The 24,532-nt window shown below is 35.1% G+C and overlaps 1 protein-coding gene across 10 annotated transcripts in view; it reads right to left on the bottom strand.

The window, feature by feature from the left end:
* Positions 1-24,532, bottom strand: part of LOC110836619 (unconventional myosin-IXb) — a 49,952-nt gene that overhangs the window by 4,663 nt on the left and 20,757 nt on the right. For 8 of the 10 annotated variants that reach the window (XM_087350292.1, XM_022078009.2, XM_022078012.2 and 5 more), the window contains 13 exons: positions 19,081-19,293; positions 17,773-17,909; positions 16,465-16,608; positions 15,749-15,885; positions 15,007-15,198; positions 13,055-13,680; positions 11,820-12,240; positions 9,662-9,915; positions 9,078-9,251; positions 7,360-7,642; positions 5,744-5,964; positions 4,437-4,717; positions 1,406-1,661 (listed from right to left, as the gene is read on the bottom strand). In XM_087350292.1, the coding sequence (XP_087206418.1) occupies positions 1,406-1,661; positions 4,437-4,717; positions 5,744-5,964; positions 7,360-7,642; positions 9,078-9,251; positions 9,662-9,915; positions 11,820-12,240; positions 13,055-13,680; positions 15,007-15,198; positions 15,749-15,885; positions 16,465-16,608; positions 17,773-17,909; positions 19,081-19,293 (3,339 nt within the window). Of the gene's footprint in view, positions 1-1,405; positions 1,662-4,436; positions 4,718-5,743; positions 5,965-7,359; positions 7,643-9,077; positions 9,252-9,661; positions 9,916-11,819; positions 12,241-13,054; positions 13,681-15,006; positions 15,199-15,748; positions 15,886-16,464; positions 16,609-17,772; positions 17,910-19,080; positions 19,294-23,556; positions 23,644-24,532 lie in introns of all 10 variants that reach the window. The other 2 variants (XM_087350305.1, XM_022078013.2) reach the window with 2 other exon arrangements.

Below are 24,532 nucleotides of genomic sequence, written 5' to 3'. Positions count from 1 at the left end.
ATATGCAAAATGTCCCCGAGTTACAGAAGAAATATATCTTACAAAGATAAAAAGTTATTTTTTCCAAGGAAAAGTGCTGAAATGGCAATGTATATAAATATGGAATCAAACAGTTTCTTTCTGATCTTTGCAATGCAGAAGCAAGCAACAAACCAGTTAACTCTTTCACCACTGGAATGGAACACTCATGGTATGATACAATACACATACAAAGGATCTATCTCTTCTAAAAAAAATTTAAAAAGTTTAGGAGTACAACAACGGTTTTATATAAATCATAATCATCATCATCAAATACTACAAGAATATTGACCCATTCTGGGACAGTTGCTCAAGGCAACTTGTCCTTATTAGTCTTGCAGGGTGCATCTGAGTAGTGAAAGACAAGCCCACTGCCTCTGAACAATTTCTACTCAATCCTGATATGTTCACTAGAGCCATTTAATAGAGAATCAGGAGAGACATGGGTGAGAAATGGCTGCAGAATTTTGCTTACAAAACATCTCGTATCATGCTCGCAAGGTTCTTTTACATGCCATAAATCTATGACATGGGACCGCCAGCTTTATTTCCCCTCTGCAGGAATTTGTGCTATGGATTTTTATCACCCTTAAAAATCCATTGACCTCGGCCGGGTCTGAACCCACGAACCTTCAGCCCAGTGGCAAGCACGCTAACCACTAGTCCACCAAGGGCAAATCAATTAATTTATATAATTAATGTATACAATTTAATACAAAAAAATTATGGCTTACAGTTTAATTTTATTAACTTCATAAATAACAGGATTTAAAATGTTCATATCATCTTCAAGTAACAATTACATCAAGAAAAGCAAGCACACAACTATGGTCTGATTATATCATGATTTTTCTGCAGTAACACAATCATAACTGGCTATGAAGTATAAGGAATACCATTTATAAGCAAAGTGTCTGCTGTAAAAACATGGTACTACTGGTTAGTTATAATTTAATTTTCAAACTAATTTGAAATAATACTTTATTAAATCTAAAAACTTGTTTCACACTGTTACATACCATTTGTGAAACACTTTTCAGTCATCTGAAAACAAACTGGACAGTGCATGAGATGAGACTAAATACTAGCTTACCACACCAAATTTTTGCACCTGAACAAATGGTTAGAAGCCACTTTCAAGAAAAAAGGTGATACAGTGGAATATAATAAATACAATGACAAATTTTCTAAGCTAGTGTTCATATCTGTCTTATGGGTTATGTGGACTTGTGAGCATGTACCAATGTTTCAGGAACACTGGTACCCATCTGCAAGCCCATGTTGCACCACACTTCAGAATACTGCCATGACATCTTCAATACTGTGAGAAACTCAAATCTCATTTATAAGCCTATTATTGACATTGTGGCATTGATGACTTTACCTTGGAGCTGCGTAATGAGGAGAGCCTGTGAGTAGCAGTGTGGCATGCGGTGTCCAGAGTGTCAATGTCAGCAAGCGTAGATCGAACCTTACGAAGCTGCTCTGTCACAATCGTTTCAATGCACTGTGTCTGACGACCAATATCATGCAAAGAATCCTGGGCTGGTACAATCTTGTTGGTCCTCAAAATGCATGGTGCAAACACAATGGCCAGTGCACTTGCATTCATGCGATTAGCATCCTCATGTAATGCCACCCTAAATTAAGGATGGAACAGTACATCAGCCTACATTCCTACAGTACAGCATATTGTGTAAATTTTCCAGCACCTGTGCTACCTACTATATGAAAATCAGAAATTCAACATTCCTGATATCTTATAGCATACTGTGAAGTTTTAGCAGTAAGAATCCCTAAGTTAATTACAAACTTTATATTAAAGGAAAAGATTTCAACATCTGAACAGACAAGTGTAATACAGGTTTCACAATTTAAATCTGTAACATAACTTCATTCACTTGTAATTGGACAAAATGTGTCTTGATTAGATGGATATACATTCAAGTTTATCTTCTGCCAGTTGTAGTACCACATGCTACCACTGTCAGCATTCTGGTAGTACAAAGCATTTACTGGTGCTGAGCAAGCACACTCTGTATACAATATGGCAAAGATTCACACCTGGCATAGTGATCTTGCTGAAATATTGTATTACATTAGTCACACAAAGAAATGAAGCGGACCAGCCGCGAGTGAAGAAAAAAGTGTATGAACAGATGAAGATGCAAGCATCTTCAAGCCCTAGCAAGTCAGTGCACCTATAGATTTTCATGCAGATGTACCTAAATTAATTTCTAAACAACCAGTTTTTTGATCAGTGGATTGATCCAGGTAGCCAACTGCATGGTCTCTCCAGTCACCTGGTCTAATGCTGATGAACTTTATAGCGATTTATTAAACATAAAATGTTCAAGACACCTTAACCAAGAAATGTGAATGGCTTAAATAACAAGATCACTGAAGTCATAACAGACATGCCTGAAATGCTATGTGTACTTGTGTATGGGAAGAGCATACTGATTGGGTGTCTGTCATGTCACAGCTGGCAGCAACACTGAAATGCTGTTACCACTGTAACTCTGTGTGTCTGGCTGCTGCTGTTGTTATTGTTACTATCATCAGGCTATGTAATCAGTAATTCTATATGCCTTGAAAGATGAAATGCTATTCTGTACTCACTTTGTACAAACTTCTTAAACACACCAGTTTTAAAAGGTAGTTTGTTTATTTATTTATTTATTTTATACAGTTACCCAAACTGTGAGATGACCATTCACAAAACTGAAGGTTATCTTAAATTTCCACATAAAGGAAGTTTCTTCCAAGGCCAATGTTTCGCTTCTGCAGAAGTACACAGTCAACACAGGTACTTCAGTGCAATAGCTCATTTTGTTTTCTAGTATGACACTTCATTATCAAATGCAGTAAATAATAAACAGTACTAAAGCTCATAATACAGACTGGTGTACATATATTCCCTTTGCTCAATTAAATTATAAATTAATACATGATTATGATGGCATAAATTTTAATTCAGGGAGAATTTAGATTAGCAGGAAGAGGGAAGACAAATTTTACCAATTAAGTTTTGTAGTCAGTGCAACAAAAACATACTAATAAAAACACAGAAACTTTCAACACTAAAACTAGAAGACTATGATTAAAAGCAATAAAGGTAAGCAAAATGAAGAATGAATTAACAGAGTGTAGCTGTGCAAAGTATTATACTGTACCATCAAGCAAATGTGCATATTTATTAGTACTACAACTTTGGCTTTCAGGAATAAGCTGTGCCAAATGCTGAAAATTATCTAACATTTCAGCAAACATAGAAGTTGTCATCTTCAGGGTGATATGTAATAGTTCAGCATTTTGGTAGCCTTTCATAAAGCAAGAAGTAGTCGGAGAGTTAGATTTGACAGAAGCAACTGGTGTAGCAGAAAAGTGGGTTGTTATCTAACAGGAGACAAGAAACTCGGCCATTAAATATTCACCCTGAAGATGACAAATGCAATGTTTGACAAAATGTTGGGTAATTTTCAACACCAGATGCAATTCATCCCCAAAAGCTGAAGTCATTCACTAAATTCCAGCTGCAAAACCTAAGGACAAGAATATATTGCACATTCTAGTATTTTCCTTTTGCAATTTCAAGCTTCTAAATGTAGCATGTATTCAATTCAGGTAAGAATAGAGACACAATATTTTACCACACGACATCCACACCAATTAGAAGATAAAGCATCCTCAAGAGCCAACAAAGTCGTTATTGGTATTTAAGCAGTCAACTGCCAGAAATTAAATTAATCCACAGTGAAGAACCCAGGTAATTCATAGTTCATATTCATTTACCGGTTCCAAGAATTAATGAAATACTCTACAACCAAGACCAAATAGGACTACTATAGTACAGTTCCAAAGTAATGTATTCAATTATAAACATTCAAATTCTTTAAAACTATCCACTGTGCTGACAAAATTTGATTTAAATAATTATTCTGAACAAGTCTTTTACAAAATCCCAATCACTCATACCATAAAAAGTGCTTATATGTGAAAATTATAATGTTGAAAAGGGAGAAAAATTATCACAGCAAAATCAAAATTACCAACAGCTGGAACGACAAATATTTCATTCCACTGAGAACTTAATCAGTGATAAAGTCTTTGCACAAAATGTGGAATCTTGTTTCTACAGCCTAAATTATTTCTCAATAAGAAAATATACTTTATCTTCTGTGCTTCTACTTGGCCTTTCATAACTACCAAATATCATATGTATGTACATTAACAGCTACTATATTGTATAACATGTACGCTTTAACAACCAATATCCACACACTCTTGAGATACTTACAACTACTAAAAACTGAATTCCAAGTGCTGAGAGCTTATACTAAATCACAGAAAGAGGAACACAAACACAAAACAATGAGCAATGTTATATTAACTGTACACAAGAAACCACTAACCTGGCTAGATGGAAGATCAGCCTTTCCATAAGATCAAAATTAGGTTTGGGAAGTTTCTTGAGAATAGTGAACAGTGTAGAGACTCTATCCTGAGGATCTGTCAGATTCGCTGCTCTGAGGAAGTCCTCATAACTGTCAAATGTTAGTAGAGGTTCAGACATATCACGGAAGAAGCTCTTAAGGACAGCTGCCAGTACATGAACCTGATAGTTCTCAAAATTGACACCTTCTACATTCCCTTCTTCCATTCGAAATTTCAGTTCCTTTACTTTGGAGCTTACCTAAAAAAAATAGATACTTTATAGGCATATGGACCAAATTTGTTGCATGTGATAACTTACAAAGTATTTATCAATAACATTACAAACATACCAAACATTCATCTACTGCATGTGTGATCAACAAATTTTGGGTGAATTACACATGACTGTCACTGTGCAAAGGTGGCATAAAAATCACATTTGCAAGCTTCATATGTGAGCAAATGGAGTTGGACACAATTTTTTTCGAACAGTTGGCTGTTCACAGATGAAATGGGATTCCACATCAGTGGTAAGGTGAACGTCATCACATGGGGCACTGAAATTCCCATGTCATTCACAAACTTGAAAATAGCAAGTCCCAAGGTTAATGTCTGTGTAGAGTGACTCAAACATGGTATATGGCCTCTTTTTCTTCACTGAGGAGACAGTATGTTGGGGTCCATACCTCGATATGTTGCAACTATTCCTCATGCCACAACCACGATAGGAAAATATTAATAACATGGTTGTTTTCCAGCAAGATGGAGAACTGACACACTCATTTACAGAAGCCTGTGATTTCCGGAATGACATGTTCATTGACAACTGGAGTGGTCATGGTGGGCCCATTGCTTGGCCTCCAAATTCACTGGAATGAATGCCACCCACTACTATGTGTGGGGGTTTGTGAAGAACACTGTGTATGCTCACTGACCTCACGAAGACAAACATTGACACATTTTCACACAAATCATGGTGGCAATGGTAAACCACATATGAGAAGAACTGGCCTCCTGTGATGAACTCTACTGTATCCAAATCAAATCAAATTCTTTGATCTCTGTAGGCAATGTGTGCCAAATATTGATTTACAAAAGATGTTTCCACTTCACAGCATGTTAATTTTATTCATACGCAAATGCATCAGCCAGTATTTAGAAAAAGGGGAGGATGAGTTTTAAGCTTATTCTATGGCCTGCAATGGTTTTGTGACAAAAACAGTAAGTCAAATGTAAAATAGACTTTTACTATTATAGTGATCATGGGCAAAGCACCGATACTTACTCCTGACTTTCTGTAAATGCCCTCAGTGTAGAGACCATACATCTCTATTGTAGTAATGAGCCTGTCCACCACAATGGGCACTTTGCCATCACCAACTGCCAACTGGTGCAGAGGAACACCAAACACGCGTGATCCTTCCTGGTTAGAGCTTCCCACTGCATCCTTCCCACACATCACTGTCACCTTTGAATAACACTTTTTATGACATGTTAGCTTGCAATCTGTAAAACACATCATCATCACAAATTAGATATTATAACATAGTACACTATGTAAGGAGTGGAAAACAATTACATTATTTTGTCACCAGTCTATTTCCTCGTCTTCCTGTTGGCAAATGGGGGCTGCCCAATGGTTAAAATTCTGCTAACTCACAGTGATTCAGTGATGATGATAGCAACCAGAGGACTTACATACAGAGCCTGGTATTACATAAAAAATCTATGAAACCAGTAACTTCAATCACCCAAAATAAATTTTATCTTCCACTGTGCAAATTATTGTGATGATGCATTCAATTAAATTAATAAACTTTGCTCCTACAGTTAAGTTTTCACTCATGCCAATTAAAACATTTAAAATTCTAAACTGTAAGACTCAAACCCTTATTTGGTACACGGCAACTTCATTCCTGACATATTCTGGCAGTCTGATGTTCTGAAATATCTGAACAGTTTGACATAAATAGCAATCAATCTACACTAACTTTCTGGACTAAATACGACATTCAAAAATTTACATATTTCACTCTACTATGTTCCTTCTGCCTCATACTACACATTGAGATTAAGGGGTAACATATGACAAACTTTACAAATGTGTACGAAACATGGATATGGAAACTAATTCTGACTGTGTTATTGCAGAAAAGTTCAGTTAAACAGAACATAAATTAGCCAGAAACTCATGAAAGAGCAGAACTTGTGACCTTATACACAGCTTCATGTGGGATAAAAAGATACTCATTTTTTAAAATATGATTTATAAACTGTTAATGATGGTTTTCTGCATTTTAACAAAGTGTTGACTCAGGGACCATTATTTCAGACAAACATACTGTCTCCAACTTCAGGGTCACTTCCGCCATGAAGGACAATGTGGTATTGTCTTCTGAAACGTTGGTATCAACCTAAAAGACCACACAGTGTTACACCCACAAGACCAACGTCTTCACCACTGACAACTTCAAATCTGATATATAAATTGTTAAATTCACCTAATAATTTTGAGCTATAGATGCAATACTGTGTTAAATTACCATATTTATCTGACTATAAATGCAAATGTAGATTGTGGTCATCTAAGTTGTGATGCTGTATAGTCTTGTAGTCTTGTACGTATTCACAAATGTTCCTCCATTTCTCCAAAAGGATAGTAAGCACCTACAAGACTGCATGAAATCATAGTCCAGAAGGCCACAACCTACATTTACACTGCCATGAAAACCTCAGAAAACATTTGTTGTATTACATCTTTTTCTTTGTGAATATCAGATAACCCAATATATTTTTCATGAGCTAACCAGGATGGCAGTTGTTATTCCTTAATTACAAATAAGGTCACAAATACTTTTGGTTGAATTTGTAGTAGGAAAATGTTATTGTACATTTACTTACTTTGGCAGACAAGGCCTCTTTCTATAGGCCACATGAAGAACGATGTGCAAATTTCACATGCTGTTGGGATGTTAATAATTGTGAGGAGAAATGTGTGTCCTGCATATGCTATTGGATCTTCAATCTTGCGCTTCTTTTCCTTCTTTCGCTTTGCCTTGTTAGGTTTTTCCTCAAGGCGATTCCGGTTCATGAATTCATTCATAAAGCCTCGGAAAGCATTTACACCCATAGTAACGGGAAAATCTTCGCGAGTCTGTTCCTGATTACACACAGTTTCCATCACCTGCAGAAAAACAATGGCTGTCATTTTGAAACTTTCAATATCAAGCAGATGTTGAAATATTCAACAATAAGGATCCACAATCCAGTACTGAATGTCAGATTCTTGAATCATTAAAGTATAACTGAACACCAAAAACATATGAAAGAAAACAAGAAACACAGAAGATGGTGTTTAATATCTGTAACTACTTCATTATAGAATGGTACTTATGCTGTTTCATCAGTAATTACCATGTACCTTCCTCCTCACCAGCAAATATTCCACATTTTTTAATAATATGGTGCATGTAGAGAATCAGTAGAAACAATAAAGACCAGACAAAATAATATTCTCTGCTCATTCAACATTATTTTGTTCCTGAGAACCTTCTCCAGCTGGTCAGTTATAGCAAAAATAAATGGCAAGAAAGAATATGGCCCCTCACATTTCCAGAAAATACAGAAATAAGTTACTACATATTTCTATAAAAATCAAGTTTCCTTATTTGACATGCCACAGACTCATGCTATAATAAGTTACCACAAAATATTTCCCTTCCACACTATGAAGTACAAAAGCAGCAAAAAAGATCTACAGATTAAAATAAATGTTCCCTCCAACTGTCAAACTGTGTTACTGTATTTGCTCAATTTTAAGACGCCATCCACTGAAAGATGCACCCTTTATTTAGTAGTAGGTTTTCAGGAAAAATAGATGCTATATCAATTCTCAGACACAATTCAATGCAAGATGTACCCAAATTTCATAAACTTTAAAATGTGAGAAGCATGTTCTTTAAAATCAAGGAAATATATTATTATTTTATTTCATATTCCCAGACTGTTTTTTGCAACATTAATTCCTTTTCATTTATTTCTTCTCCTGTCAAGTTTCTATTGTACCTTGGTTATGTAGCACATAAACTAAGTGAGATTCTTATTTAATGTTTCCCTGAGGACAATCACAGTTAATGGAGGAAATAATTTAAAGCTGATATTATTAACATGACATTATTGATGATGGCTGTTCACATGGGAAAATCTAAGACAGAACAATAAAGTGTGTATTTTTTCTTCTTCTTCCTATCACTGCAGAAGAAAAATCCTGAGTTTCCAAAACAACTTCTCTCTTGTTGGCCAGAATTTGTTCAATACTACATCAAAGCTTCCTCCACGCACTTGTATCTCCCACCATTTAGCTCATATTTTACCACTTCCATCTTTTTTACGTCTGTGCAACTACCATGTTTGTGCTGATCACAGACAAAAAAACATAAAAGAAAGACATCTGACACACCCTTCATGCCAAGTATGATGACAAATGTTTACTTGTTAAAACATATAAAAGAGGGAATAAATAGATGTGACTAAACTATGGATTTCATTCTCACTTTAAGGAAACAAAGTCACTAATGAATTAATGGTTCCAAAATTCATAACACTGCAGTGGGACTCACATGCAAAAAGTTTGCAATGAGATCCTTGTATTTTATGTTCAGTCCCTCAGCACCCTGTTTATTCATGACACTGTATGTTGCTACAAGATTATCCTTGAACTCCCTCAGAGCCTGTTTAAACACTCGGTCCACTTCACTAGGCTTCTTGCCCTCCTCACTCTCAATCTTGTAGATCTGTAATTACAAAAGTACAAGTATCAATCACATATACATAGCAAGTGTACAAAAGGAATATTTAATTTATACAGGGCTGTAATCAGCTGCAATGACAACTGATCCACAGTGCCCTACTATACAACACTATAGAACAATGTACACGTACTATGTTCATACATTTTTAATATCATGTATCTTTCTTCAGTATTCACAGAAGGCAATATATTTAATGACAGACTATTGTCTCATTAAACAGCAAATAACATGCAGTAAACACATATTAATACTCTATAGTACAATATAATTTCGCTGAACTCAAAGGCTCATATTCAAAATGCTACATCCTACAAATTAAAATATGAGAATTTTAAAGTGCATTATGGTATATACAAATCCAATTTCTGTATTTGACATATTTTATAACTTGCCTTTTGTGTGATAAAGTCTTGCATAAACTGTAACTCCGTAGCATCTGATATTATCTTGTCTGTGCTGTCTGTAAACTCTGAGGTTCCAGTGAGATTGAATTTGCTACCTGGTGCAGGTTTCACCAAATCATGTTGTGTTCGTGAACTCTTATATTTATTCCTACGTACAGATGGTGCTGACTGCTGTTGCTGACATGGAATACGTAAAATTCCTCCATTCTGGATACACTTTGTATGGAATAACTGCTTGCAGTCTAGGAAAGTTCAAACATTATGTCAGATTTTGTTTGTGCCACTTAATGACGACAGGAGTAAAAGTCATAGTAAGGCTGTAATAACACTTCATATAAACAATGGTACAGAGATTTTATATTTATCAGTGTTAAATTAACTGTTGTGAAGACATAAATAATTATAATGGAGGACACTCCTGCCAGGTCTAATGATAAAACAACTAAGTCAAGTATTTCACACATTTTGATGGTGATGATAAGTGATGCAGATTCTGGTACAAATCAAACACAACCTTCAGTAGGCCTTTTCAAAGTTTCATTTCAGATTATCAGAAGTCACACTTTGGGAATCTTGACCTTGGGATGACTGAAAAACAACTTGTAAGCAGTAAACATAATACAGTACATTTCCAGGTATTCATTTCTTGTAATGTGAGGGTAACTATCTGGTACAGTTAATTTCTTCCTAAATGAATATCCCTTCCCTAAATTTAAAAAAAATTAATATCTGCAAGTGTATAAATGATAAGGCCTCAATTACCATTCCAAGCCTGTGTAGAAATGGGTGTTCCCTCTCTGCCAGTCATCAAATCAACATCCTATCATCAGCAATAGCAAAGCCCACTTAACAGGTACTCCCACTTCAGAAACAGACTTTCTGACCACTGACAAGTTGGAGAGAGCAAATGAGGGTCAAGAAGTCCACAAGGCATTAGATTTAGTGCCAACAAAGTTGAAGTTACAAATATTGAAGAAACGCAAATAAGTGACCAATCTGTATGAAATAAAAGTAGATTGAAGACAACATGTTAAAAGAGTATGCTAATACTCCCTTTCCACAGAATACAGCATTGTGTGAATATGAATCTTGGAATACTTATTATGTAACGAATGGCACCCAACAAACTTAAAAGAAGAGAGAGAATGGACAGGAATCCATATCATAAGAAATACTCAGATATGTAATAGAGATTTATTTTCACATTTATTAAATCTGAAATGGAAACTAGTAAAAGTGAGTAACTGAAAGTTGTGTACTATCCCAGCAACTGGTCATAAGGACCAAAGATACCTGCATATAATTCTATAAGCTACTACCAATTCATAACTTCTTATCAGCGCATCACATCCAGCTCAGTGTGACTTAGAGAAAAATTTTGATTATTTAAGTTTATTTATTTATTATTATCATCTTTATTTGTATACTATTCAAAGATGCTGCATCAATTAGAATTCATGCAGTGTTAGAATGAAAATATTGTTACATACAGTAAAATGGAAAGCTTGAGAAAGGAATAGAGTGATTTCAATATCAGGCATTTCTGCAATGAAGTTTCAAAAATGTGACCATTAGCACATGTCTATTTATCTGTTGCATTTAACAACTTATTTGTAACTTATCTCTACTTTATGTGAACCCTTTGTTTGTATTTTGTGACATTTACATAATAGTATGACTTGTATTTGTATAACATGTATTGTATTATTATGACTTATTCTACATCCGATTGTCATCTGATAACTTATGGATCCATGGAATGTAATACAGATGTATGTATGTAAATTGTGGATTTTCAGTAAGAGGCAAAAAGGGAATGAATGTGCCAAAATCATTATTCTATGCATTCATTTACTAACTTATTATTGTGCTACTCTGCCATACGTCTGAATGTATCGATGGAAACAACAACAAAAATAAAAACCTCATTAGATAAAACATGCCCAAACTGAGATTTGAATACTAATTTATGAAAACTTTACCTAGGATCTTTCACCTCTGGAGTGAAAAAATTGGTATTATCCTGAATGCAAATGAAGTATAAAATATTTAGAATTCTGGTACTTTTATACTTAACCAAGATATGGACAGGTAATGACAGCTTACAAGGACAAACCAGTCAAGTAAACATGTAATTTCCTCTTACCAGAACACTTGTGTCCTTGAGTGACAAAGGCATCCATTGGTTTATCACAGGAGATGCATTTATCTTCTTTGGAAAACCTTGCCACTTTTCTGAACCTGTGGCCTGCAATTGTGAACATAGTTCCTTTCCACTCCAGTACATCCGACACTTTAGTAGGAGTATCCATTCCAGATGGCTGGCCTGTTATTAATAATCCACACTTTGTGGCTGGATCACTGTTTCTTCGCTTCAACTCCAAGGACGTTATAGCACCACTTCTACTCCTCTTGGTAGCTACTGAATGGATCTGAAGCCCTGACTTGATATATGTTGAATTATCCAAATCTGGTGAGGATTCTGCTTCTTGTGAAGATGACAGGCGGCCAGCATATGAACTCTCACTGCCGTCACTAGACCGTGGTGCTTTTCTTGATGCCCACATCTATGATCACACACACTTTTAACTATTTAACAACAGATTCTCCAGGTACTAAAAGAAATCAAGAAGACAAGAAAGATCTGGCAAAAAATAAAAAGAAGAAAGACTGTGGAGGAATAAAATGGGAAAATATAAATAAAAAAGTTAACATAAAATACACAACAGACACATTTTTTGGACTAATTTCCATTCTCAAGAAACGAAAATAGGCTTATGTGATTGCCATCCTGTCTCTGCACATGCATGCACGCAAACATGAAAGTTGTGAGCAACATTAACACCATTTAATACAGGATCCTGAAATTATGTAAGGTAATACATCTTTAAAATATTCAATATCTGTTAAGATAATTTTTTATAACAATAACATTATGGTTGTGTAAGCAGGAAAGTCTTCTTCACCAGATCATAAAAATAGATAATCCATGAGCACCTTTGCCTGAATCCAGAACACTCTTTCATATCCTACACTTTAAAGATCCATTTTAATATTGTCATTCCATCTGCTCCTAAGTCTCACAAGCACTATCTTACCTTCAGGTGTTCTGACAAAAGTTGATGCATTTCTCAGCTCTCCTATGCATGCTACATGCTCTGCCTATCTGAGTATGCAAGAAGATCACAGCAAATGTAAATTGCTGTAATGTCAGGACCCAATGCAATCATCACCAACTGTGACATATGACAATTTCTTTAAACTGAATAACCAACTGTTTGTTATAATAAAACAACTGTAAACTGTGCAAAATGTTAAAATGAAATGTTCCTTAAACAATTAATAGGGGGGGGGGGGGGGGGGGAGACTGATATGGCATACCGTTCTGTTCTCTCCAGCTGAATTTCCATCTGAAGAAATGCTTGATTCTCTGATGGTTCCAAGGAAGACTGGATTACTAGCAGGGTCAGCACTGGCATTGTCTGTTAACTCTTCACCAACACTACGGCATAATATCTCTCGAGTAGATCTCTGCCTCCGTGCCATTCGTACAGGAACCTCTGGGTCTGGATTATGAAGTGACCGTTGCTCATCATGGCTTATACTTGTTTTTAGAGTCCGGTTCCTCTGTTCTGCAAACAAGAAGGCAGACGCAGCCTCTTGATGGCTTAACTTTGATTCTCGCCTGACAACTGGGGCTAAAAAGCACATTTCCGAGCTTGAAGTGCTACTTAGTCTGGAATCTTGAGATGTGTCTGTTGAGTCTGTCACTATTGACTTTCTGGATGAACCTCCATCACTCACATCAAACGCAAAGTCTGGACGTTTCCTCCACACAATATGTTCTTGTCTGTGATCGCTTCCTGCAAATGAGTCACTACTAGGTGTTGAAGTGATGACTGGAGGTGCTGACTTAGAGGTGGTGGAGTTGGTCTCATCAACTTCTCCATCACTATGTACTAGAGGTGCAATACCACCATCCCACTTGTCAGGCCTCTTACCAACGCCTGTTAATAGTCCATGAGAAGTATATTTTGATTAGTTCATAAGGATAATTGAAGCATAAAATAATACAATAAACTACCATCACAAAATTTTTGAGAAACTTTTTAGTCTTTTTTGGTTGTGTGCATGAGAGTATCAAGTTATTGTTCAAAGCAAAGCAGTTATCTGAAAATTCTCAAAGTTCATGATTAAACAATCAACATTCCAATCAAGATTCTTTTTCTTGATTCGAGCATTAAAATTGAACACTCTCACACATGTCTAAACATCAACCCAAATTTTTAATGGAGAAGTGTGCCTTTCTTGAGGTAAGAACTAACTTTCTAAACAAAATTTAGACAAGTTTCGACTACAAAGGGTTAGTATCAGTGCTGGCAACAACACAGCAGTTGAAAAAATAGTTACTTTATTACATTTCCACAGTGAAACAACAATCATCACCTCAGACAGAAAACATAAAAATAAAAGAATCTGAACTGGACAGGTAACAAAAATTCTCACAATTTAATTTCTTGTGCATGTCATTTTGATTTGCTACTGTGACCTGCAAATATTTTAAATCTGTTACATTTGCAAAACATTTATTAGCTAGTTTTATGTTATATTTCTGTTTTGCAGTTTACTGATGAAACATGAATGTATGAATGTACTTACTCTACAGCAAAAGATACAGGTGATGTGTGTCAACATAATCTCAAATGAGCCACATATCCATCACACTATTTGTTATGTTAACTTCATATTCATAAACTTGAAACTAAACCAGCTAAATAATTTGATAAACCATCTTATTTCACTCACTTAAGTTTGAGCCCTGCTTAATATACCACAAAGAGAGAATTTTTCCCGTATCAGTAACCCCATGCTTATTACTAAAGTGTCCATGTTCAAGAAATGCATCTACTTAGCAATTACAGCAAATTCAGTAAATTATAAAACAAATTTTGCATAGAGTTACATAAGTATGTGTGTGTGGGTATATGTATAAAGAATGACAGAACAGCAAGAAGTTTCACTTAAAATTATTCATTGTCTGGACTTTTATTTTACTATATTCTTACTATCATCTGCTGACAAGACCTGTACCCAGGTGGGTATGTTGAGACATCTGGATGGCATATGCTGTCCGGTGACGGAGACTAGCTCTATCTAATGAACCCAACTGAGTAGGTACATCTTGCCTGAAGACGGAAAGAGCCAGTTTCTGAAACGTCAAGGTTCCTTCTTCTTAAACAAGGACGATGGAAAACGTCCAGACAATGAATAATTTTAAGTGTAATCCACCATCGTCAGAAAACTTTAGAGGGGAAGCAGGAAGTTTCATTTACCGATGAGAGCTTGTATCTGTCTCTTAGCTTTGTGCAGTGTGTCACGAACTGGGGCACTAGATTGGGAGTCACTACTTCGCTGAGATTCTATACTCTTTTGGGATGTTAATGAATCACTGCTTCCTTTCCTCTCTGTCACAGACCAAGCAGCTCCAATTCCAGATTCTGTTACACTAGATGCCGAAAATTTTCCTGTAAAACCATTTAGTGTCACACAAACATAACCTTCAGAATAATTTAACCACATTCACTGCCCAAATCAATGTTGAAAAAATATATATATATATATATATATAAAAATACATAGCATAGCCTCTGCTGACAAGTGTCTTTCATGTTTCACCACAGTACAAAAGGCAATTAAGTATCCACAAAAAGTATTTTTCTTTATCTTTCTGTTATGTATTCTCTTCAACTCTTTCATCACCTACTTCAAACTCAAAAGAAAGTCAAAAATAATGAAAAAAAATCTGGACTACATGACATCAGTCAGACAATAATATACACTGATGATACAACATCTTCATCATCTGATGAGTCTGATGTCCTGCCACCAAAATGTGGAACCTAGAAAAGACCTGAAATTTACTGTGTTCAAACATTTTTACACTCAACAGGTTCTCAAGGTGTTTAAGAAAGTGTTAGTGTTGCATACTTCTATAGTGATTTGTTATGAACACACACTACTTAAAAGCAAGACCACAAACCTTTCAATCTAGACACTTATTATTTTTCTGCTTACCACTCATTTTCTCTTCCTGATATGCTCTATGGTTAGTTTTTGCTTCAGTCTTTACTCCCTTGCTTCTCTTCACAGAGATCTTCTTTTTTGAATATGAAACTTCAAGTCCAAGGGACTGTTTGCTTGGCTCATTTATCCTATAATCAAGGAAAGCAACAGCATAAACAACATTAACATACTTAAAATACAGCACATAAATAAACTAAGCATGAAAATAATCAATCATTATAAGTTATTTTGTAAGTCTATTATCAGCACAAAGGTTAAAGCACTTTCTTAGTGTTATATCAGGTTGTAGTCAGTTATGAAACATTCCACAAACTATGTAAAGCAGAACAGGATATATGAGATTTCAGATTCTGAAGGCAGTGAAGATGTTAATTATGGGTTGTAAAGCTCTGCAGTCTGTTAGGTAGTTACCAATATTTTGGAGGAACACCTGCAAGACCACCACTGACAAAATAAATTCCCGATTCAAACGGGGAAATTAAAAAGCAGATGGATGGAAGAATCTTGGAAAACTGTTTTATAAATTGTAAATGTTAGATAGCTCAGTCAGTAAAGATATAAGTTATGAGGAGGTAGAGATTGCTGTCTCTGCCACTCAAGTTTCCCATCCAACTGGTACTTAGGCTCTTCCTCAAAGTATAAAATTTAACAGTTAAAAAGAGAAGACAAATGCAACATACATACCCATTACATAAAAATTCTATTACCTAAGAGCTTTCCTATCACTGGAAGGAGCAGATAAAATTGCACTTGGTCCTGAAGGTCTGCTACCTGCCCCTACTGGTCCAGCTGAAGAAGTAGACTCAGGAACAGTGAATTCTGATTCACTGTCTTCCTGAATACCACTGCTCCTAAAAAGTAACAAATAATGCATTACGATAAGGAACTTGGAAAATGAGAACAACATAAACCAAGTTTAGAATGATGGCAGGAATCTCTTTCAGTGTGTGGAAACACCTGCAAAAAATCAACAAAACAGGAGGCAGAAATATGTTCCATGAAATATCAGCATACAGGGTCCCATAACATAACAAACTAGAAACTATTTTTTCTCACATTAATTACCAAAGGACAGACACAGAGGCTTACATTGGCCTCAGCCAGGTAGTACAGATAATGTTTGGTTTTAGGCCTGGTTCAGATGATGATAATCTCAACACATCAGGCTTTCTTGGGCCATTCTTTTTATGCAAGGAAACGTTATTCATAGTCGTACTCATCTTATGCTCATGACAGTCACAAAATTAAGAATCAGCATGGAGGGATGTGACACTACTTGCACAGCAAGTTATGATGGGACTGCACATGTAAGTTTATTGGGAACCCTTGGTTGGTGCTTCAAATGTAAAATTAACTCAGGTGTTCTTAGAACATAGTCAAATAATTCATTCAAGAGTTACTGGCATCTATGCATTAAAATAAACGTGTTACTGATATCATGGCAGATTGTAAATAGATCAGGCTTCATTTTGGAATAAAAGAAAGTCAGGCTTTGTTTGGGGGAAAAAACTGTCCCACCATATGCCATGCAGGCACTTAGGGGGAGGTATCTGACTGTTCTGACTATAATTTCTGCAACAAAAATTGTATAGCTGATAAAGACTACATTGTCATGTCCATACATGTATGATCTGCCAATGTGGACCATATCACCATTTTTATGAAGACCATACTGCTAGAGGCCATTTTGCTACAATGTTGAGATGAAAACTTAAGATAGGAGCACTCTTACAAACATTCCCTGCAGCCAGTTTCTCTAATTGCTTTTAAAATAGAGAACATCATACCATCCATGCAAACTATAGGCTTCCTCTCAACTTGACTATAACTGACGCACACCACCATCAAACCTACTAAGCTCAGGTATTTTACAGATTACTTTTCTGTGGGTTGAAAAGTACAATTCCCAGACTTCTGCTGAAGAAATGTATGAGATGTATGGAAATAACTGTGATCTGTTCTTGATATTTTTTGATCTTACATAAACACAATATTAAATAAAACTTTACACATACTCCTCTGAATCTTGCAATTCTCTGTCCTCTGCTTCTAACCGCTCATCTAGCTCCTCTTGACTTGACTCCTTTGAAAGGAAAGCTTCATCAGTGCTCTGGGCCGAACGAGAATCCATGTTGCTGGCTTGGTGGCGAGCCTGTAAAAAGTATTTTCTCCCTTCACTAAAAGTAAACAGATCTTATATAAAACGTGTACTAATATTAAAAACACATTTCAAATAAAAATATGGGAAAAGCTGTGACCCCTTGGAATTTGTCATTAACACAAAGGAAATTAATTTGATTAATACAAATTATATAAACTTATTACACTTCTGTTTATTTAATGATGATAACAGCAAGAGCGATCTTAGAGAATTAGGTTATGCGAATGGGAGGTGGTAATCAAGTACAATGACAGTAGTATCAACATCAGAGGCACTGCAGCACTGATCCAATACTTAAAAAAGGATACTTCTCATTTGTAAACTTCTGTGCAAAGTTTATAACCTTCATGCATATCACACTGAATATGTTTGCTTTAAGAAATCATATATGTAAGAGTGTGGAAAAGTATATCATATTCAGCAATAAAAAAATATAATTATGTTCATGAGTGACACCATTAAAAACACTTGACCTGCGTGGCAGTTGATGAAGAGAGTTAAGCGGTCAGTGGAAGCAATAGGTACTATGATTTAGCTGGTCAGACAATGAATTCATTGATAGGTTGTTCACCTATGTTCTTTCAACTGTATTGTGTCTAAGATTATCATGAATGATCAGTAGAACTTGAAAAGTGGTAACAATGGACATATATTATCCTGGCATATGGAAACCAAAAGATTACAACACACTGAAAACTGCTATGGATTGAAATTGAGGACCTTCCAACTAGACTTTTATCCATTTCTCTTCCTCTGCACACCCATCTGACTGGGCCAGTCCACAAAGAACTAAATCTTAAATGTTTCACACATAATTTCTCTTCTGGTAGGAAGAGATGCTACTGGAACAACACATCTAAAGAACAAGACCAGACTATGAATAGTAACTGTGTAAACAGACAATAATAATAATTGAACGTACAGAATCACACATTACTTACAGAGAAGCTTTTAAACAATTCATATACACTCAAGGTGTAACAAGAGTTGGAAAACAGTTTTTTCATATCCATGAAGAAATTGTTCCACGTTTAAACTGTTCACATATCATTACTTACAAAATATAACATACACTGAGTTTCACAGGCAAGCAAACTCCAATAAGTATACAGTGATTCAACTGAAATAACGGCATCAAATCTAATTTACTTTTTCTACTCACCTCTTCCTCTCTGGTATGTTTGGCCTCCATAAATCTTCTCCTAGCCAGATATCCCCTGATGTGTGCCTGGAACACCACAATACCGGACCTCAGTTTCCGGTACCAGGCACTTGCCTTGTATGAGCGCCAAGCCCTTTGAATCTGTAATGCTGCTGTTAGTCGTACTCGCGTCTGGTTTAATAGCCGTTGTGCCAGCAACATGCGCCATTGAGACTAAAGGAACCACAACCCAATATAATTCAAACATATGGTTCAGTAGGAGTCCTAACATTCAGTTTTTCTTTCTTTCATCTGTACTTCAACTCTTATATACAACTGGATAAATCTGTTTGTGATAATAAGGTATTTGCATATTGCACTTTGACCCATTACAAGAAAATTAATAACATACCAACATAATCTTATATGCAACATATTTATTATAAAAGTAGTCTTGGACAGGAAATAAAGCAGTATGTACTTTACATCTTTGACCTTCTTCTTTATGCATTTAATAGCATAGTGTTTAGATATAAAGGCAAGTTTGTCTACCTCTTCACTAAATTGTCACATAATTACATCACTGCACAGCAACCGAAATGCTAGATCATGGAAAGAAAGACATGCCTTCAAGAGTAACCTGAAGGAATGTTATTGCTAAACTTATTTAATCAACTATTCTTCAGACTGTGGAAAACTTAAATTCTTGCTCTTGTATCTGTAAACCCTTCAACAATATTAAGTTTATGAAGTCAATGTAAAGTACTAGTAAATTTAAAACAAAAGTTATGTTGATAATCACTTAAAAGTGTACACAGTGAAATCAAATTAATTCATCAGATAATTTCTATTAACAATTACATGAAGTGCAATGAAATGACTGGGCTAAAATCAAGCTGGATTGTATATGCAGGAGAAAGTAGAAATGGATTAGCATGAGAGAAGCCAGTATACACACAAAATATTTTAAATATTTCTCAGTGTTTGAAAATCTTAAGTTCTTATACACAGGTCACACAAAGGCACAAAGAAAAATTGATTTACCCTTCAGATATGAGATATGGCATCTGTTATAATATATGGAAGTAAACAGACTGAAAGGATTCAACACACAAATGAAAGTGACAATATGCATTACAAAGCAAAGCACTAGAATTACAACTGACATGGAGAAGACCTATAGAAAAACAAGAAGCTAATGGGGGAATCAAGACTGCTGCATAGACTATGAAGCAAAAAATGGTAAGTTGATTGTGAGTTATGAATTGGAAAGGTATGACCACAGCCTATTTTGAGGTACTACGCAAGAAATTGTTTAGAAAAACTAAGAAAAACTGCACAAAAAGAACTCCCAGGACAGCTGGTCCCCACGCTTGACATTCAAACACAGGATGTTCTGAATGAAAAACAGAAGTGCTTACTACTCAGTCATGATATTCAGTTCAAAGACACACAGAAATGTTAAGAAACTAGCTTTCAAAAGTCCAGGCACAGATAACACTTACAGCTGAATTCTATGACAAAACTATGATTTATATAGTACACTAAGATTCAGACTGTGCTCTTCTGAGTTACTGTGCCATGTAGTCTTAGCATTATTTTAGGAGAACAAACTTCAGTGATGAATCAAACGTAAACAAAGGCTGACAAAATATTCCTGTATATACTAGCTGCTCTGCATTATTAAATCACAGAGAAGATACAGGAAATGGATAGCAACCTACATCATTTCTACATGAAACTTTCTGCTTGGATGAAGATACAATAGTCATATATGATTTATGGGCGGGAATGATACAAGCTTACCTTCTTACACCATAACAGGAGTACACATAAATGACACAAGAATAAAGACATTTAAATTCTTCTATCTACAGTAAATTCCAGAGGAAATTACTAATTCAGTAACACGTTATCATCTAAATACAAAATAAACAACAACAATGAAACATGTTAATAAATAATAGGAGTTAAAAATTTTTGAACACTTCATGAGAGACTCTAAATTTTAATATAGCAATCAATTACTTGATATGTAGTTTTATGGGTTCAAAAGTGTGTTCTAAAATGAAGTATATATAAGAATTAAACATACTCATCACTATGAATAAAATTTTAAGAGTCTCATTACATTTTGTCCTCTGTGAATCCATATTTATTCCTATAACTATCATCACTTTTCAATTTCTTAATTTGTCAATAATCCTGAAACACCATTTAACAAACCACAAACAATTAACATTTAACTTGTTCCAGCGTGTCTAATGACAGTAAGAGAAGATAAATTATAAAACAGATTTGTCATCCAACCATACACTACATTTGTACTGAAAAGAAATAACCTCGGAGTATTAACATTTATAGTTAAAATGCTGTAATTCAAATAAGATTATCTGTTAATTAGCCCCACAATAACCTGAAAACATGCAACTCTAGTTTACATTTAATTTCACAACAATTTTAACATTTACAAAATACAATAATCACAAGTAGAGAAGGGGGCATGATGACATACAGGTACATACATACAAAAAATTTGACTAGAAGTATCAACTCTGAACAGATCAATATAATGCAGAAAACTGACCTATTATACAAATGAAAATAAATTTTGAAGTGAAATCTCCCTATCTCATTAACTTAAACCCAGTTTAAGAATCACAAAATGCATAGTGTGTTGCTTCAGGAAGTAATTTTTCCTAAACAATGCCCAGTTTTAATTTTATTTATTAAAATACAATGTGTGACAAATATCACTGTGCATGACGTTACTGACCACAGCAGTCACAGAAGACTGTGTTGTTCCTAATGACACAATGAAGTAATGATGAAGAAATGGCATACACAACAGAATAATGTATGTTTTTGGTAAGACTATTTTAAAAGACTCATAACTTTACTCAAGCTCAAAAGGAATTTAAAGAAAAATTCAAGACCAAAAAAGCTCCAAGCAGTTCTGAGAAAACAAATTAAAAGGAAGCCTGAAATGAGTGGAATGATATTTGACAATAAAAAGTATGTTTTTAGTAAAAATAAATTTCAAGGCTATAGAAAAAAAATGTATGCGTTAGACAATGACCGACACACAATCTAAGAAAATCAGTGTAAGACATATTTTTCAACAACAGAATCAACAGTCATAAAAAACTGAAAATATGTGAAATTGTTTCCATACAGAATTAAAATGAAAGTCATTTGGTGAGGGCAATAAAAACAAGAGAGTTGATTTCTGTGGCCTGTTTCTGCATCTTTTAGAGGACAATCCTCCAGTTCTGCACAGCACATAGTTTAAAAATGAGCCCACTTTCATATGAATGGATACATTAACAAGCAGAATAAAAATATATGGGCCACAGAAGACACACATGAAACAATGGACACTAACGCCACTCCTAAGAACGTGCGATATGGCATGCTGCTTTGGCTTGGCTTACTACTGGGACAATTTTTCTTGAAGATACTGTGAATACTGGCCATTATCAATCTCCACGTGCTTTAAAAATTGTTTGTACTGTTCCTATAATGCTTGTACATAAAATCCAAGAGAAAATTTTTCAACAGGAGAGGGCTCAACTGCATACAAAAATCACAGTGCTAGATGTTCATGAAAAAATTATAATTTTTTACTGGCACATTATGGAATTAGCTGGTCCCAACCAGCAATCTCTCCAGGTTTCAATCCACGTAATTTCTGATGAGGGTTTCTTAAAAATACTGTTTAAGAAACAATACATAAACAATTCAAGAGCTGAGGCAAGACATTTTAGCTAGCTGTGATCGGCACCAACAAATATGTTTTGGCTGGAGTAATGAAAACTTCCCAAAGACACTACAACTGGTTTTGGATGCCAACAGTACATATGTTAATTTTTAACAAGACCTCCAGTATCTGAAAATTGCTGTGTTCAGTAACACCAAACATAAAGATGTCTGTCCTGTAGTTTAGTACATAAAAAAATTAGAACTAATGCATATTTTTGGAAAGACCCTGAATTAACAGAAGCTTCTATATGCAAGATAAACGGTTACTAAATACGTTATGAAAAGAGTGCTGTATGAAATGCTGAATACTTTGAGCAGCCAAACCTGCAATATTTCAGTGAAAAATTAAAAGTGACTACATAAGTAGCCCTGCATGGCTACCTAAGTTCACTGTACTGCATGAATCAGTGAATAAATTGCTTTCTAACATTCAGTTAGCCTGTGTTTCTGTGATACATCTGTCCTATGCAACACAAAATAGATTTCTCATGAAATGACTACAAATTAGTTTATTAAGTCATACTTGAGGCACTCAATTAACATCTATTATCTAATGAAAATTTTAGCCTCATATATGCCCAAATGTAGTATCTCAACTGTAGCTTTCTCTTGTATGCTCTAGATATAGAATGTCCTTCTAGTCAATGAGATATTCAAAGAATCACATTATAATTAAAGAAATGGAACATTAACAATGGAGGTAAAAATCACTCTGTTTCCTGCAACAACACTCACTGTGCATGGCAGAGTTTTGTGCTGCTTGCCCACTGATGCTGTGGAGTAGACTGACTTATCACACCAACTGGCAGTACATTTATGACACTAGAATGGGAGAATATATACTGTGTGTTGGCCTGTCTAAAACAGTGATTCAGACTGGAGAGAACGGCAATGTCTTAAAAGACTGCTAGAAATATTTGATGGATGCAACTTCTAACAACATACATCGTAGTTTATTTTTCAACATAAGTTTAAACTCATAATAAATCTAAAGTATCTGTAAGCTATGAAGCAGGAAGACTCCAGGAAGAGGTCCATTTCAATATAAGACAGATTAATACCATGTAAAGCCTCAAACAGCTTATCCTGGACCCAATCTGTGACTGTTCCCCACTGTAAATTACCTTACGATACTGTATCAACTGAAGCAGTTACAGAATGTCATATGAGATGTGAGAATAATTATGAATGAAAAACTCTGAGGAACGTAAGAGAAAGACGTGGCCTACTTCCAAGTACTATCCTACATCTATACGAAACAAATAAAACTAAATATACAAGACAGACAGATTATCACAGCTAAATCTGCTCAGTGTTAACTTTCCTCATATGAATCAAAGCAGCATAATGGAAGTGACAAGACTAAGTTGAAAATGTTAAGAATTTCAGTGAAATCTAAGTATACTCTGTATGATAAAAGAAACACACATTTTATCACAAATGTTTGCACTCCACATTTGAACATTCAGCCAGCAGTTATGTAATGTAACTTGTAGAAGTCACCAAACAAAGACAGTTTTAGTAGCTCCAGCATTTTTAAGAATGTATATATATATAAACAAAATGAATGAATATATTTTACAAACAGATCGACAAGAAAGAACGAGCATGATGCCAATCATTCTGTGTCCTATTTTAACACAGCATAATGATGTAGATTCCATTTACAACTTAATTTTAATACTCAACAATGAGAAACAAAACCAGATTA

This window comes from Zootermopsis nevadensis, unplaced genomic scaffold (assembly GCF_977971745.1).
Source record: "Zootermopsis nevadensis isolate Lab colony 2312 unplaced genomic scaffold, Znev_1.0 Znev_ptg000002l, whole genome shotgun sequence".
NCBI lineage: Eukaryota > Metazoa > Arthropoda > Insecta > Blattodea > Termopsidae > Zootermopsis > Zootermopsis nevadensis.
The sequence above is the reverse complement of the archived record's forward strand: the minus strand, read 5'-3'. Positions and strand labels throughout refer to the sequence as shown.